Source organism: Stegodyphus dumicola, chromosome 4 (genome assembly GCF_044657685.1).
Source record: "Stegodyphus dumicola isolate Sdum_Otavi_A_Nest chromosome 4, ASM4465768v1".
In the NCBI taxonomy this organism is placed as follows: Eukaryota; Metazoa; Arthropoda; class Arachnida; order Araneae; family Eresidae; genus Stegodyphus; species Stegodyphus dumicola.
Genome location: NC_140771.1, coordinates 247,521,353 through 247,537,740, shown reverse-complemented (window position 1 = coordinate 247,537,740; position 16,388 = coordinate 247,521,353). Strand labels below are relative to the sequence as shown.

Genomic DNA, 16,388 nt, shown 5'->3' with positions numbered 1-16,388 from the left:
ACAAAAATACCTTACACATAAAAAATTTTTTTATTACTTGCATCGGTTAAGAAAACAAACAAATAATAATAAAAAATTTTAAAAAATTAAAAAAAAAAAACCCACTTTAATCAGTTTTTGTACAAATGTTATGAACAGTGGCAGATTTTGCTTTTGTTAAGAAAGAAACTTCATAATTTTGTTCATAGCAATTGCCACGTAGGCCTGCTTTCGCTAATAAAAGTTTTTCTAGCGTGTCATCACTAATATTAGACCTAAATTTAGTCCTCGTTTTCGCAACAACACTGAAAATCCTCTCACACTCTACATTACTATGGGGAACTGTCAAGATGGCCAACATAATTCCAGACAGTTCACTATATTTTAAAATTCCATCAGCACCTTTCAGTTTTCCAATTAAACTCCACTGGGTGTCAATCCTAGCTGATTTTATAACTTCATTCAAGTTTTCTAATTGTAAACTTCAAAACTGCGACTGCAATATTTATCAGTGGCAACATCAATATGATCATCTTTCATGACTAAATGAAATAACACAGGAAATCTGTTCAAAAGTACCTTATATCAGAAAAAGATGCATTTGCTACAGCAGAAACAACAGCAACTTTAGCATGCAAAATCACTTCATCGTTGCCTGGAAATTTATATAGTATGTAATCACATACTTGACAGAAGTAACTTCTAACATGAAGATAAAACTTATTTTTGTCTTCTTCTGAAAGTTCTTCCACTACTTTTGTAGTTGCAGCTCCTATTACCAAATCTTCATATTTCTTCTGATTTTCTATTTCACCATAAATCACATCATAACAAAGTATTAAGCCAAGTTCCATAAAAATCGTGAGAAATTTTAAGAATAAGTAAAAGTCGGGAGAAATATATTGTAAATTGGGTTGGCAGGAGAGCGGTCTAAAATCGGAAGAGTTGGCAACTCTGCTACTGACATACACTAGAGCTGTAAGATACACACCTAAATGTAAACTTTGGTGGGCTAGACTATGTGAAATAAAATCTCCAGAGGCAGATCCCTTTAGTCAATTAGTCAGGAAAGTTTACACTCGGGTGGCAGCAGTATCTGAATCCTAAAAGCTCTGTTTCCGAAGATCTCAAAATCAGTATTTGCTTATTAAAGTTGTTACCATATAAGTCTCTAGCAACATCCAAACGTAGAATGTTACAGACTGACGATAAGTTCATCAGTCTTGCCTAATTGCAGAACAGATAGGATTATATCAAGAATTAATACAGACAAATTCTCACAGAAAACTGAGAACATGCCATTTGGAAGCTGTCATAAGATAATACAGACAACTTAGTTCAACCAAGATTGCAATAACTGCACTATTTTTTAAAAAAGCTTTAACAAAATGTGAATAAAACTAATCTTTCCAAATTTTAGAACAGAAAAGTTTAACAAGTTCTTAGGTTAGGATCTGAAAGATTTGAATGACGAAAAAAGCATAAAGATTTGAATCTCAAATCATTTTAGAGATTTCCGAGATTTGAATTTACAACCTCTAATAGGTATTCTTTGTATGTATAACAGCCTAATAATCCTTTGTATGGTTTTTTTTTTCACATTTTAAAAAACTTAATTACATATCTTTGAGGTATTAGACTGTAAATGAAAGCTTTAAGGTTTCAAATTCCCTTCCCCGTCTTATATAAGGGCAACTCAGCTTCTTAGAAAAGGTTGCAGCAAGCATATATTCTAGATAAGATTTTTCAAGTTACAAGTTTTAATCCATTAATGACTTTCATTCTTCAATTATTACACCAAAAACTCAACTATCTGGAAAGCTCAGAAAATGTCAGATACATACAAATTCTGGGTAGCTGATCATATAAAAAATGCAGCTCACAACCAAAAAGCCATTGAATAGAAAGAAATTTCAAGTATAAAACTATAAAAACAGCCATTGTATCCATAATGGATACGACTTTCATTCTTCAATTATTAGCTGGAATATCAAAAGCCTAAAAAAATGTAAGACAGAGATTTTTTTTAAAAAATTCCATTTTACACATAAAAGCCAATGTACTTGTGTATCTTAAAGCAAAACATCATATTTGATTGTCAAATCCTATTCATCATGAAAAGTGCTGGAAATTTCAACAAAGTATGCCAATCATAGAACTGATTGTTCTTTATTTAGTTAGAACATCAAGAGAGATATGTTATCACTATAGTATATACAAAACTTAAATCACTTAATAAATTAAATTAAATAAATAAATTAAACCACTTTAATCATAATTTTTCATGCTGCATCATCACTGCTTGTTCATTTTCAATTAAAGTCGTACATCATGTCCATTAATGCATACTTTTCTTGATGCCAAAATCCCGCTGAAAATACTCAACTGTGTGGAATTCCATTTAAGGCTGGTTGCAAATTTTAATCATTTTCCAAAATGTGAAGGAAAAAAACAGATCAATAGCAATTAATTTGTTGAAACATCAAAACAAATGACCCATCGTATTACTATTTACAGCAATACATTCATGGAGCTAAATCACATTTGCTTGGCAACAGTTTTTGTTTGTTCCGAGTTGTAATCTTATATAGGCTTTCTCATCGGCTTAATTTCATGTTAAAAAAAAAAAAAAAAAAAAAAGAAAACTCTAAAATTTTAAAATATTTTAGTTACTTGGGTTTCTCAGTTAAACAAATATCACACAGTCGAGCTTTTATTGTATTATATTCTTGTGGGAGACATACCATCCACACAATTAAATTTTATTTGCAATGAGAGAATAAAAAATATCTAGATCTTGTAATGTGCATAATGTCAATTAAATTCTTATTACCAGTTGAAGCTTATTAAACCTTTTGACTATATATTCCTTTCCACAATCTCATAAATTTTACTTTAAAAAATATCATTTTGCTACAGCAAATTTTTTGTTATCAAATAATTTTTTTTAAAAATAAAGGAAAATAATCAAATAAAAGTTGTCAGAGCAATTCCATAAACACATTTCAAAGCAAAATATTTCTTCTTTATGCTTCAGATTAAAACAAATCATACCTCGGACATTAACGGATGTATAATAGTTGACAGGCACGAGCCTTTTCCTAAAGACTGTTTCACGGGAGAGTCGGACATCTTCAAAAGATCTTTTTTCTTTTCCCTAACGTCTCTCCTATCGTGAAGCTCCCGATCGTCCGAGTTATTCAGTTCCTGCCACGATTTCTCCCGAGACTTTCTTCGCGCTGCTTTATCTCCGGACTGGTCCTTCTCACCTTCCCTGTGTCGTAATATTTCGTGCTGTTTTTTCTCAAATTCATCAAGACTCTCCGCCGATAATACTCGTTTTGTCTGAGGTGGCGGTGGTGGAGCCATACTTGAAGGTCTTGTCTGAATGATAAATAAAAAAATATAACTTGTAATAAAGGAAATTGGGATTCATACATTGTCAAAAATAAATAACATTCAGATAAGATTAAAAATATTAATAATAATTCATTTGCAGAGACATTACGTATTCTGAACCACAAAGCATTCAATCCAGACTTTCTTACTGCTAACCGGTCATGCTAACCTTTTACAACATGAAAACACATTGGGGAGGTGAGAATTTCTTACATTTTCTCCCACTTCAACAGTGATTACAAAGGGGGCACAATATCAAGTTGACGAAATCCAGGTGGTGACATATTATCATCCATCACAGACAGAGACGTAGAGATAAAAGTTATTTTAGATCAGAATATATGCAATACTGTCTATGCTCTTACTGGATTCGAACCACCCATCTTCTAAATGTTGGCCGATAGTGGCAACCGCTTACAAAATGAGAATACATATGGGGGAATGTGATAACTCTTTATAAATTTATATCGTAATTCCCCTATCAAGCACAAAGTGTATTTATTTGATATAATATTTATTAATTCATAAGTAATGCCTATCATTAACAGTATTATTATTTAGATTTAAAACATTATATTTTAACATATATGTATTCTATTTTTAGCATGTCGTGCAGGTGCACCACAGGTCCGGGGTTTGATCCCTGCGCTGGGTAAGGTTGATCCAGTTTTCATCCTTTACGTGGATCGATAAAATGAGTAACAAGTTCGCTTGGGGACTAAACACAGGAGGTCCTGCGACACGCTAACCACTTGCCAAGCGCATATGCTGATCCGGGGACCAAAAGGGAAAAGAGCACTATGGGGCTCAAAAGTCAAGACAGCCGAAAAGGGCAGTGCAAGTCGTGGCCCATTACGGCTGTTGCACCACCGAGTTTAGTTTGTATTCTATTTTATCAAAAAGGACAAATTATTATTTCATTTTCAGGAAGAACTCAAATTCTTCTTCATCATATAATACTCAGAGCTGTAGCTAGGATTTTCAGCACTCAGGGACAACTGGAGATCTTGAGCCCCCTTACCTGTTTGCCACGAGTATAAAACATTTCATTCTAAAACTTTGTAGCATCAGTTTGGCACCCACTAGAAGCTGCGCTCAGGGACAAAAGTCCCCCCTTGCCCTCCCTCTAGCAATGCCCGTGGTAATACTGAACTGAATATGAATGTGCTATTTCATGTAAAATCTTTTGCAATTTCACCAAGGTAATAAATGAGGCAGACAACAAAAGTTAAAAGGACCTCCTCAACTTCACAATTAGGCATCACTAAAAGAACCTTGTTTCATATTCTTTCAAACATACATCTGGATTCTTTAACTTCTGAATTAGCCCCACTAGCGGAAGAAATGTTAAGACTGCTGAATGCTGCAAGTCTCACCTCAGTTCAAACCCAGGCCAATGAGCTGACTCCACGCTTGTTTACTAATAATGCAGCAACCACAGACGCCCTCTGGTGGAAGACAGAAAAGGTAGAGAGTTGAACAAGTGACGTGTCTAACATTAGTAGGAACAATAGACCATCTTCATATGTATCTTAAACATAATACTTGTATTTAATACCTTGTAAATATTATGAAAATATGTATCATGTGTTAATAATAAATTTCTGAAAAAATATTATACAGTCAAAAGTCATTAATCCGGACTCATCGGAACTTCGGCGATTCCGGATTATCGATTTTTCCGGATTATAGATCATCAGTTTAAATCTCGTAAGATGGCATGCAGAAATTCTAAAATTAAAAATATGAAACCGTAATTTATGAAATAAAGAACAATTATGATCTAAAGGGTATCAAAATTTACAAAAAAAAAAAAAAAAAAAAAAAAAAAAAAAAAAAAAAAAAAAAGCATAATATATATTTGCTTACTTTATTAAACATTTCTTTCAATGTAAGTTGTTTAAGTTGCTTCATTTTATGTGATAATACTTTCTCTTTAATTCTATAAACAGACATAATCTCTTGTTCAGTTACAAAGTCTCGCAGTTCAAGTCCCGTTAATTGCTGTGCCGAGAATACCGACTAACTTGTCAATCGAAATTTTTTCGTTTTCACTAACCTCTCTGTCACCTTCTTCATGTCTTTATCCATTTTTTGCAGCAATTCCACTTTTTGTTTGATGGACATCGAAACATACTTTCGTTTTGTAGATCCTTTGGGAGCTCCAGCATCGGAAATTCTTTTTGACAAAATCGAAAGTTCAAGTTTACTTTTATAAAATTGCTCTTACAGTCTGAAAAAAGTAATGAGCCGGATCTAGTTCGAAGATTAAGGAACAACGCAATCATCAACATTAACTGAAATAGATAATTAGATAATTTTAGCTTATACCGTCCGTTATACATTAAACACGCACGCAAAAACGTATTCTGCACCTACGCACGCACATATGTGCAATCGTAAAGGTCTTACGCGCACGCGTAAACGCCTATGCGCATGTGTCAACACGGCGCATGCGCAGAAAGTTTTTAGCTTTGAGGTCCGGATTATAGATCATTCCGGATTATGGGTGTCCGAATTAATGACTTTTGACTGTATTACAGTTTGGCAGTGAATGGAATTCCAGACTTCGAAAGGAAAAAGAGCATGTTCCAGGGCACCCCTTTAAAAGGTAAGTGAATTTTTACTTATCCTATTCAGATAACTAAAATTTTAACATGTAAAAAATTTGATAAAATTTTAACAGTTGGTTTTCATGGTTTTCCAACTGTAATGTGAATACCAGCTAGTTTCCCTTTCAAAGTCCTCCATGAAGCAGCCCTTCTTTTAGGCTGAGTGCCTTGAGATAGCCTTGAGTGCTTTGCCATATACAAATAACCTAACATCCTGAATTATCCTATGCTGCAGTAGTCTTCTTTGTGAACTTTTTTTGTAATACAGAAATACCTCCATGACAGAATTTCTAGGGAAAAATGTTATACAAGTGAAAAAAGTGGAAATTTAATGCAGCCACCTCATTCAACCACCAAAAAGAAAACCACAGAAGTTCTTCCAATACTTCAAGATTTTTGACTGGCCAATTAGGAGCTTTTCAGCATACACAGTTTAACTATAGTAATGTCTACTTTATATTGCTAATTTTAAAAAATACAATTAAATTAAATAACATTTTTTAAAAGTATTTTAATTATTATTACTTAAAAACAATTATCCTAAAACTTAATAAAAGAACTTTAATTAAAGATGTCCATCCTTACATTTACACACGTGAGCAAAGATGGTAATACCTTATAAAATTACTTAAAAGTAAAGTCTCATACTTACAGAAACCTGCTGCCTGCTCTCTTGTCTGAAAAACGTTACACCATCGGGATGAGAGTTTGGTGAATGCGGTGAAGAGGACGAATCACCATTTTGATGATGTTTCGACGGGGAAGGAATTTTTGACACTTTCATGGGCATAACATTATTTTCACCGTCCAGATTAGGAGACAGTGGTAAATCACATGCACCAGGACCTTTCACAGTACCCAAATCCCAGCGCCAACTTTTCCATGTGTCATTTACTTTTGATTCATCTCTGAAAGAGACAATGCATAGTCCAGTGTCACAAAGCAATACATAATTGACAACCAATAAAACAGGCAGGTTAGTAACGTTTCATATGACACACACACTATTTCAAATAATTGAATATGCTTTTATAAATTCTTATTTAAGAATAATGGTACTTTTCTGTTATTAGGGTTTTCAATCACCAAATGTGAAACAAAGAACCATGGTCCTGAACAGCTATAAAATTATTATACATAATGTTTAATACACGCACTGCCGAATTCGAACATATCACTGATGCTTTTTTAGGTGAAAACAGATTGCTGTATACACGGAGAGAATAACCTCCATATACATGGTAATCTATTTTCACTTAATGTCAGAGAACTGCAGAAATTTAGCATTCCGTACACCTTTAGCACTGCCCATACTAAACATGACGTATAAAATTGTTATTCTTTTCATTACTGTCATTTAATTGGATTCTGTGCATATATTTATTTTGGCACCCCATTAACAGAACAGTACGAAATATTTATTATGCATGTGCAATATTCCAGTTTTGATGAATTTTTGCTAGAGAACAAACAATACACATATGGAAAAAATACACCAATGAAACCATGTTTATTACAACAAGAATGCCAGCCCATTCAAGGTTAAATGTTTGCAAAACAAGCAAAAACCTTCACAGCAGATTTATAAACCTAGAATTACCCATTAAGACATTATAAATTCGAGAAATTTATAAATCTACTATTATATAAAACAAAATATTTTTTGAAATGAGCATAAATATTAAAAGTACTTTTAAACAAAACAATCCAAACCTACCACTCCTGAAAAAATTTCCAATATCAAAAACCCTTCTCACTTAAACTATCTATCCTGTCAAATCAAATACTGAGAATTAGTATCACAATATTATCTTATTTCACTGATTCATGTTATACTAGCACAGCTCACTGTACCTTTAATAGCAACATCTTAATATGAAACAGTATGAGTATATTACAACACAGCTTAATAAATAAAGGAAAGAAGTTAATGTTTACATTAAAATTAGTGTGAAAATGAAAAAGCAGCCACCACAAACCATCATTACAAATTAAACTGAGGATAGAACTACCGATGTTTAGAGATTCCTTTCTTTTAACCATCAAAAGGCACTACCAAAGAACAAAGATGCTATAAAGAACGCTTCTGAACTCTCGACTAGAGAGACTTACAATGCTCTCGATTAGAGAGAACTTCGTTACCAGATTCCTCACACTACGAGGACTACAATTCATTTTTAATACCTATTTTAAAGAACTGTGACTGGCAACGACGTAACTGAGTAATGCGCATGCATAAAGAGAAGAGACTTCTGGTTGGACGCCTGTCGGAAAGAGAGTTGGGAAGCTCTGCCAGCGAGCTGAGGTGTGGAGACTTTACTCGCCCAGTGATGACGAGTGCCATCTTCATTAACGTCTCTGATCGTGTCACCAGCTCGGATATTTACTAAAGTTTCTAAATGTATTAATTAAATGTTGTATCTGTGGTATGTGCTGTGAATAAAAAGTGATCACCAATACCAGTGTTAATTCCCTTACAAATGAAGCATCCACGACATCACAATGCTTTTTTTGGGAGGGGGCGGAGTGTAATAATTTTTTTGGTTATTTTGTATTGCTGTTAAGTGCTTAAAATTTATAAAACTTGTTTAATACCCTATGGCAAAAGATATATTTAAACAAACACTTTTGTCATGTGATTAATACCTTTAAAAGGGGGGAGGGACAAAATACCAATTTCTTTTATTAGCTTAACATTTTCCTTGCTGATCATGCATAGGCATGCTGAAATCTATGTTAACACTTTTTTTTTTTTCAAAGTTAGTAAACTTCTGGTGATTTTCATATATCTACCATGTCAACAAATGTGTTAAACTTTTAGTTGCAACATTTTAAATGTATAGAGAAACTATTAAAGATGTACTCTTAAAGTAATTAAGATTTTTTTATGTTCAGTGGCAATAATTTACAGAGATAACCTTTTTAAACAACTGTCATTTGCTCTTATTAATAGCCTTATTGAATAACAAATTAATTTATTTCCTTCAAAAAGTGCGATTCAGGTGATGTGATAATTGAAAGCTATATTTCACTTCATTTCTTATTGTTAAACTAGCAGTTTTTAAAATGAAAGCTCTTTTTTTTTTTTTTTTTCCCTGTTAATTGTTTGCAATATTAAGGTTTTCTTTTTATAATCAAAACAAAGGTTTCAGGTTTATACTTGTTGCTATGCTTCTAATAAAACTGTGCACAGAATTAACATAACCTATCATAGATATTTTTTTCTATACGTAAAGTAAGGATTAGTTAAAATTCTCTTGTTTTTTAAATAGGCATGACAGCAAAAATTTTATTATTCAGGCTAATAACAAAAAGCATCTAAAATTTCCTGCCCAATTTTTTATAGTATATTTCAAAGAATGCATAAAAAAGGAGAGAACTAGCATAAAAAGCTGTTTCTAAATATACTCATTGGGATATCACATTAAATGTCTAGGCATATTCACATTGTTTGCATGAATTTTAATTTTCAATGACAATGCACCAGTTGCATAATAATGGCTCAAAATGCACAACAATAGGAAAAACAAAAGCAATAATAACTCAAAATACACAACAGGAAATACAAAAATACTCACGAATCTGAAGCCTCTGAATCACTATCACTTTGACCACCACCAGCTGCTTTATACCTTTTATATTTTTCTATGAGGTCAATTAAGTATGAATTCTTTTTCGCTTTCCGAATAAAAGTAAATTTTAGAAGCTCTTTGGCTGTAGGTCTCTAGAAAAGATAAAATTATTAACATTTTATAATCCACAACCTTATTTATAAGCAATAACAACACTGCTATTGCAAGATAAGTAGTCTTAATCTAATTTAGAGTATAAAAATATCAGCATCAGAAAGTTATGATATACAGGGTGTTCCTGAATTCAACCGACAAATTCAGAGGGGTGATAGTAAGCATCAAAGAGGATGAAAAATTGTGATAGAACATGGGGTCCAAAACTGCATTTAGTGGGAGAAATTCACAAAAGACAGTTGCAACGCCCATTGCGGGGAAAAAAAGGAACCTAGTAATAAATAAATAAATTTTAAAAAAATTATTTGATGTAAAGCAGAATTATAATACATCAATGTCAGAAAAAAGATGACAATATAGTTTTATAGGAATTGTTCCAAGTTGCAGCCATGAAGGTCATTGCACACCTGACACCAACAGATGAAGGATTGCCAGACATGTTCAAAAATACCTGGCATTGTGGCGATGTCTGCTGAAACAACACCAATCTGTGGTGTCAGGTCCTCCTGCAACCGACTTCAGGTGGCTCCAGAAGAAGAAATCCATGGAGTGAGGTATGGGGAGAGTGCAGGCTAAGCAGTGCACCATGTACAATCCATCACCCAAGATATGTAGCATCACCGCAATCACAAAATGGGCTTGTGCACTATCAAGCATACATGTTCTGCCACACAGTATTCCTTACATAAACTCTGGGAAAACGTACTGTAAGAAAATAAGGTAATTAGCGCCATTGAGGCACACCGGCAGAAGATGCGATCCCAAAAGATTATTTCCGAGAATCCCTGCCCAGATGTTAATACTGAACTTGTGTGACCGTTTGAAGAGATAATGTTGTGGGATTTTCGGAAGACCCATAGAGATATTAGCCTATTTCGAAGCAAAAGAGATGAAAAATTAGCAATGCCCTCACCGGAACTCAAACCACAGACATCTCGAATACGCGTTAAGTGTGCTGACTACTACACATCAGAAGCATGCTAAGAAGGCGGGAGAAATACCTTATAGACATAGCGCAATGTTGACCATGCCTTCTCTCATAAAGCAGGCTTCATATGAGAATAAAACAGTGGTGAGAACTGTGAATCAGTCTGTGTGGCAACTAGTGTATGAACTCTACCCAGTCTAGTCGACTACTCTATCTAACTGGTAGTCAACATCGCCTAGAAGTTGAACCTTCTGCACATGAAATGGGTTCAGCTGCAACCAATCATGTACTGGTCAATGACAAAACAGCAAATCAATGCAATACTCAGTTTTCTGTTTCTGATGTGCACACTCTGTGTTCTTGCCCTGCATTACACCTCATTATTTGGAAGGATCCCATTTCCCACAGCAGTCGATCGATGATCCTAAAGATGGTATGGTGTGGACAATGCCTCTTTGGATATTGTTCTTGGTGCATCCTCTATATTAGATGTTCATTGCCAACTGCTCAGCTGTAAATCAGATGCATATCCACATATTCCTCATTCATGTAATCTGCCTGAAATGTTGTTTCCAAATGAAATTTAACACCCACGAATTCTGCAACACCCACTAATGAATACTTGCTCACTGCTTTTATTTCCCCATACGCATATGAAATTTGCATACAAAAGGGTTTCTTCTCGACCGAGGCGCTCCTAATCCTTGCATTTGTTTGGCCATTCTCTTTGTCAAGATCGCTGCACTTTTTGCGATTTTCACCTACTAAACGTGGTTTGCGACCCCATGTTCTAGTAATTTGTTCTAATAATTGTCTTAGTAATTTTTAATCCTCTTGATGCCTACTATCATCCCTCTAAATTTGTCAGTCAAATTCGGAAATATCCTGTACATATTTGGAATTAAATAATATGAACCACATTTACAAAAACTAAACCTAAATTTGATTTCATATTTCTGCCCATGTACACAGACACACTTCTTGACATTAAACATGTTTAAAACACATACACAGATAATGAATAATTACAATTGCAAGGTGCTAGAACAATTTAATGGCTGGCAGATACACTCAGATGTTATAATTAACAATTTGTGAAAACTCCCCTGGCTATGATGCTATGATGCAGCATTGCTAATATGCCTATGTAATATGCCTAGGTAAGGAATAATTTCTGATATCATTCTAAGATAGAATTTGTCCAGCATCCAACATGACATTTCAGGTGTTTGATGTTCTGTCACCTGAACTTGATGATTTAGCATGTCCTATATATGCTCAACTGGCTAAAAATCTTGCTGGACAAGCACACAAATATATTCAGCCACATTCATTTTTCCTTCTACAAAGTATGTCAGCCCATTCCATGCAGATACATATATTGTTAACTACAGAACAATGTTTTAATGTGGTTATAGTACCATTTCAATATATTTCTTGCAGCCTCTGTCTCCAAAAAAGTAGCCATTGTATCACCATCTAACCATTGTATGGCCATGTAACTTAACTAAATTCTTAATAAAACGCTGGATAACAGAGGACGAGGGGCATATACCTGCTTACCTCTGGCAGAAGCCAGGTGCCCTGGCCTCCATCACCTGAGCTTATAGTAAAACATGGATTAAAATTTTTAATATAATGACATTGTACAAATATGTCTCCTTTGTTGGCTGTCAAAGAAAGTGCTGTTTCATCGCTCCAGACAAGTTAACATTATTTATCCACAGCTTATTCTAGAGATCCTAAACTGTTGTTATCCATTTTTCATTAACCCTCTTGATGCAGACGATATTATTTTTATAATTTTTTAAACTAAAAACTCTAGAAATTGAATATTATGATCCTAGAGACAAATAATACATGAATTTAATAAAAATCTACTCTTGCCCATTGATCTGTGGATGGTGGTCGCACTGTGAAATCAGCACACATCTAGGACTTTGAAACTTACTGAGGTAGTAAGAAAAGAAAAAAAAACTTACCTTTTCCGGGGTGCATTTCTAATAAATGACGAAATTTGCAAATTAAAAAAAATATATGTAAGAATTGCATTATATGTAAATTTTTTACATTATTTTACGAAGTAAATCGTAAGAAAAAATTAAAAAATAAACATTTATGTAATTTTTTTATAGAAATGAAAACATACAAACCTACATAATAAAGACATTTGGATAAATGGATAAAAAACTCTGTAAAGTAAGCATAAAAAAAACTCAGTGTTTTTTTAATCGTCAAAGTACTCTTTTTTTTTTTTTTTTTTTTTTTTTTTTTTTTGTGATATTGTTTAAAGGTTTTTTGGTTCATGCATAGATCCACACTGCACATTTTGCACATGTAATCTTGTTCTATGAGGTTTCTCCCTTGTATTACAAAATGTACACTGCTTGGATTTGCATTTTATTGATATATGTCCAGCGTTATTTAGTCTCTTTTCATCTGGCACATGAAATTTGTGGTTTTTTATGTTAACGAGAGGTTCTTTTTGCCTTTGGTAAGGATCTTTAATTTCCCATTTGTATTTATTTTATTCGTATTTCGTCCCAAAATATTTATAAATTATTTTTTATTTAAATAAAGCTTTTATGTGATTTCTATTTTTAATTATAGCAAAGTATATTTACATTATATTTAAACCACACAAAATAATTTATAAAATCACAATAATAGCATAGGAAGCAAGCATGTTGAGGTCACAGAAAAATCTCTGGAAGAGTAAGACCTTTTCACTGAGCACGTGTATGTATTGTTTAGTAATAAATTAACTCTGTGGTTTTAAAGCCTCTTCTCTATATCTGGGCAAAAATAAACATTCCTATTCGAAAACCAGCAAACACCACTGTGAATAGCAGTGGTTTCAAGGGATAACTGAGCCTCTAGAGCATGGTTTCTTACACTTTTTCCAGTCGCAACCCCTTTTTATCACTGAGAATTTTTCACGACCCCAGGACCCCATAATATTTACAAAAATTCTGTGGGACCCCATAAGTATTGCACAAATCCGACACACGCATGATTGAAACTGTAAATTTTTTCACTTGTACTGTAATGTACTATTGCAGTTTTAGGTCATTAACTTTAATTTTTAATTTTAGGACATAGAACAGTGTGAAAATTTTAAATAAGTAACAGACGAAATGACAGCTTCATGTGCAAAGCAAAGAACATGAACAATTATATTATAAAAAGAATGTGTTGAAACGTTTTCTTTGACTGTATTGTCTTATCTTTATCTATTTTCAGATACATTGTGTAAAAATATTTGGTAATTGTAAAATTATTATAATAAGTTAAAGAAATATCAAAACTGCTAAAATTTTTATCGATCCCCTGCAGCAGGTCCCGCGACCCCCAAAGGGGCTGCGACCCACAGTTTAAGAAACTCTGCTCTAGAGAATTGTGAGCATTGTGACACAGTGCTCTAGTGGCCACATCCTGAAACCACAAAGCAAATGCCATGAATATACATAGACTTTTTACATATACAGTTTAATTATTGCTACTTCTTTATTGTTTATGATATATATAATGATGTGCAATGAATAACTTTTGAAATTTAAAGTTGATTATATTAATAAAAGGAAGTTTTTTTTGTATCATTGAAAACAAATTTTAATAGGCATATAATTTGAAGTACTAAAAAGTGTATGATTCTGCAGTCATTTTGTGTAATGTAGAGGTAAAAGATCAGTAATCAATTGGTTTTCACTCAAAAATTTCGGAAAGAAAAGGAGAAAAAAAAATCCAAACTTTCAGGGTGCAACCACTGCGCATCATTACTTTAATTTCATTCATGTCATCAGTTTTTCATTACCGTTTTCCTTAACAATTTTCATTAAAATTCTGTTTTTCATTAACGAAAAGTATCTTCAGAGGTTCTCCAGCCATTTTCATTCAATTTTTGATTAACATTCCACGTGGAAATGGCTTATCTGTCACTAAAGCCTCATTCACATCTAACAAAATAACTTTTTAAAGGCAAACAAACAGGACTATGGTCATTCTGTATTATATGCTACCTTGGCCTTGGCTTTCCTGTGCTGATATTCCAAACTTCCAGATAAACTGAAGTTATTAACACATCTATTAGCCGTCAAATGGTGACAGCAAGATTTCATAGAAATTTGCTAGATTATGCTGAGAAATAATTCTAGCATGCATAATTATTTGCAAATGACATTCTTTTTTTTTTTTTAACTTATGTAAAGAAATTAAAAATTGCAACACACAGTTCTCCATATATATATATATATATATATATATATATATATTAAAAAAAAAAAAAAAAAAATTAAAGCCATCAATAATAATTCTTTGATAGTCACAATTTGAATATGAGTGGGAAAAAGCTATAGTGGAATAAAAAAGCAGCTTTGATTTTTTGCTAGTTGATGTGCATCCGAGACCCCAAATAATGCAGTTACTTTAAAAATGGTAATTTTTTTTTAAATTCTACATAAAATTAAAAAGACCACATGTGTCTGCTTTCACCGGCTGGAATCTGTACGGACTTGAATGGTATCTTTTGCCATACCCATCATGTAGCCCTGACATCGTTCCTTTAGACTTCTACCCTTTTCACACCTGCAGCTACATCTTGCTAGTGCCATCTTCCATTTTACACAGGACATGTGAAATGACGTCGACCTGCTTTTGGACTCGCAGCCACCAAGTTTTGGGGACGAAGGCTTTGAAAAACTACACAAATGTTGGTAGAAAATCATAGATTTGGGTGGTGATTACTACCCGCACTAAAGGGTACTTTGGCTTTTTTCCCCCTAACTTTATTAAGAAAACATTTTTGGTGGAAAGCTTTTGTTAAAACCAGATAATTTAATGTGAATCTAACGTGTGCATAAAAGGATTAGCTCAGAAAAAAAAAAAGGGTATGAATTTCTTTTAAATGTAAATAATTTAAAAATAATTTCTCATAGAAAATTATTATGCTCAATATACCATTTTCTGCCAAATACGTGAAATAAATGCAATTGGTCATACATATCACATACAAAAGTAATATACTTGGTCATACATGAAATAAAATATACATGTGGAGTACAGGTTAAAAATAAACAAACTGATATAAGGCGAAACATAAAATTTTGACCAAACATTACAGATACAGAAACCAATCAGTAAATTATAAATTAAAAGATGAAGAAGAAAGGTTATTTTATTGTCATTAACAGATGAGTTAATTACCTTTTTAGGGGGGGAATTATTTTGCTTTTGTTAATAATTTTAAACTTTAATCCTCCAACATGAACATATTTAAAACTATTTATAAAAATGTGAAAATGGTGTTGAATAAGGGACAGTAAAAGCAATACTTACATTTTCTGGATCTTTATTTAGGCATGCTTCAACAAATTCTTTAAATGGTTTGCTGTAGCTTCCCGTCAGCTGGGGAGGATTATTTTTAGGAATTAAAAATAATACTCTCATTGGATGCAAATCAGAATTAGGTGGCTCTCCCTTTGCAAGTTCTATAGCTGTAATTCCAAGACTCCAGATATCAGCCTGAAATGATTTAAAAGGAAATTTAATTACAAGGAAAAAGAGCTAACATCTTAGTGTAAATATTTCTTCACATAAAAATCTCGGTTTACTTTCCATTTAAATTAATACTCTTTAGAAAGTTGATCACTGTTATAAATTTTATATATTTGAAATATTTTGTTATTCATCCTTTATACTGCTTAGTTTACAATCTTTCATAGATTC

The 16,388-nt window shown here is 33.0% G+C and overlaps 1 protein-coding gene across 3 annotated transcripts in view; it reads right to left on the bottom strand.

Moving 5' to 3' along the window:
* GckIII (Germinal centre kinase III) overlaps positions 1 to 16,388 on the bottom strand; it is a 228,210-nt gene that overhangs the window by 13,381 nt on the left and 198,441 nt on the right. For all 3 annotated transcript variants that reach the window (XM_085816187.1, XM_085816186.1, XM_035371183.2), the window contains 4 exons: positions 15,999 to 16,184; positions 9,569 to 9,714; positions 6,643 to 6,898; positions 3,034 to 3,363 (listed from right to left, as the gene is read on the bottom strand). In XM_085816187.1, coding sequence (XP_085672313.1) covers positions 3,034 to 3,363; positions 6,643 to 6,898; positions 9,569 to 9,714; positions 15,999 to 16,184 — 918 coding nt within the window. The remainder of the gene's footprint in view (positions 1 to 3,033; positions 3,364 to 6,642; positions 6,899 to 9,568; positions 9,715 to 15,998; positions 16,185 to 16,388) is intronic.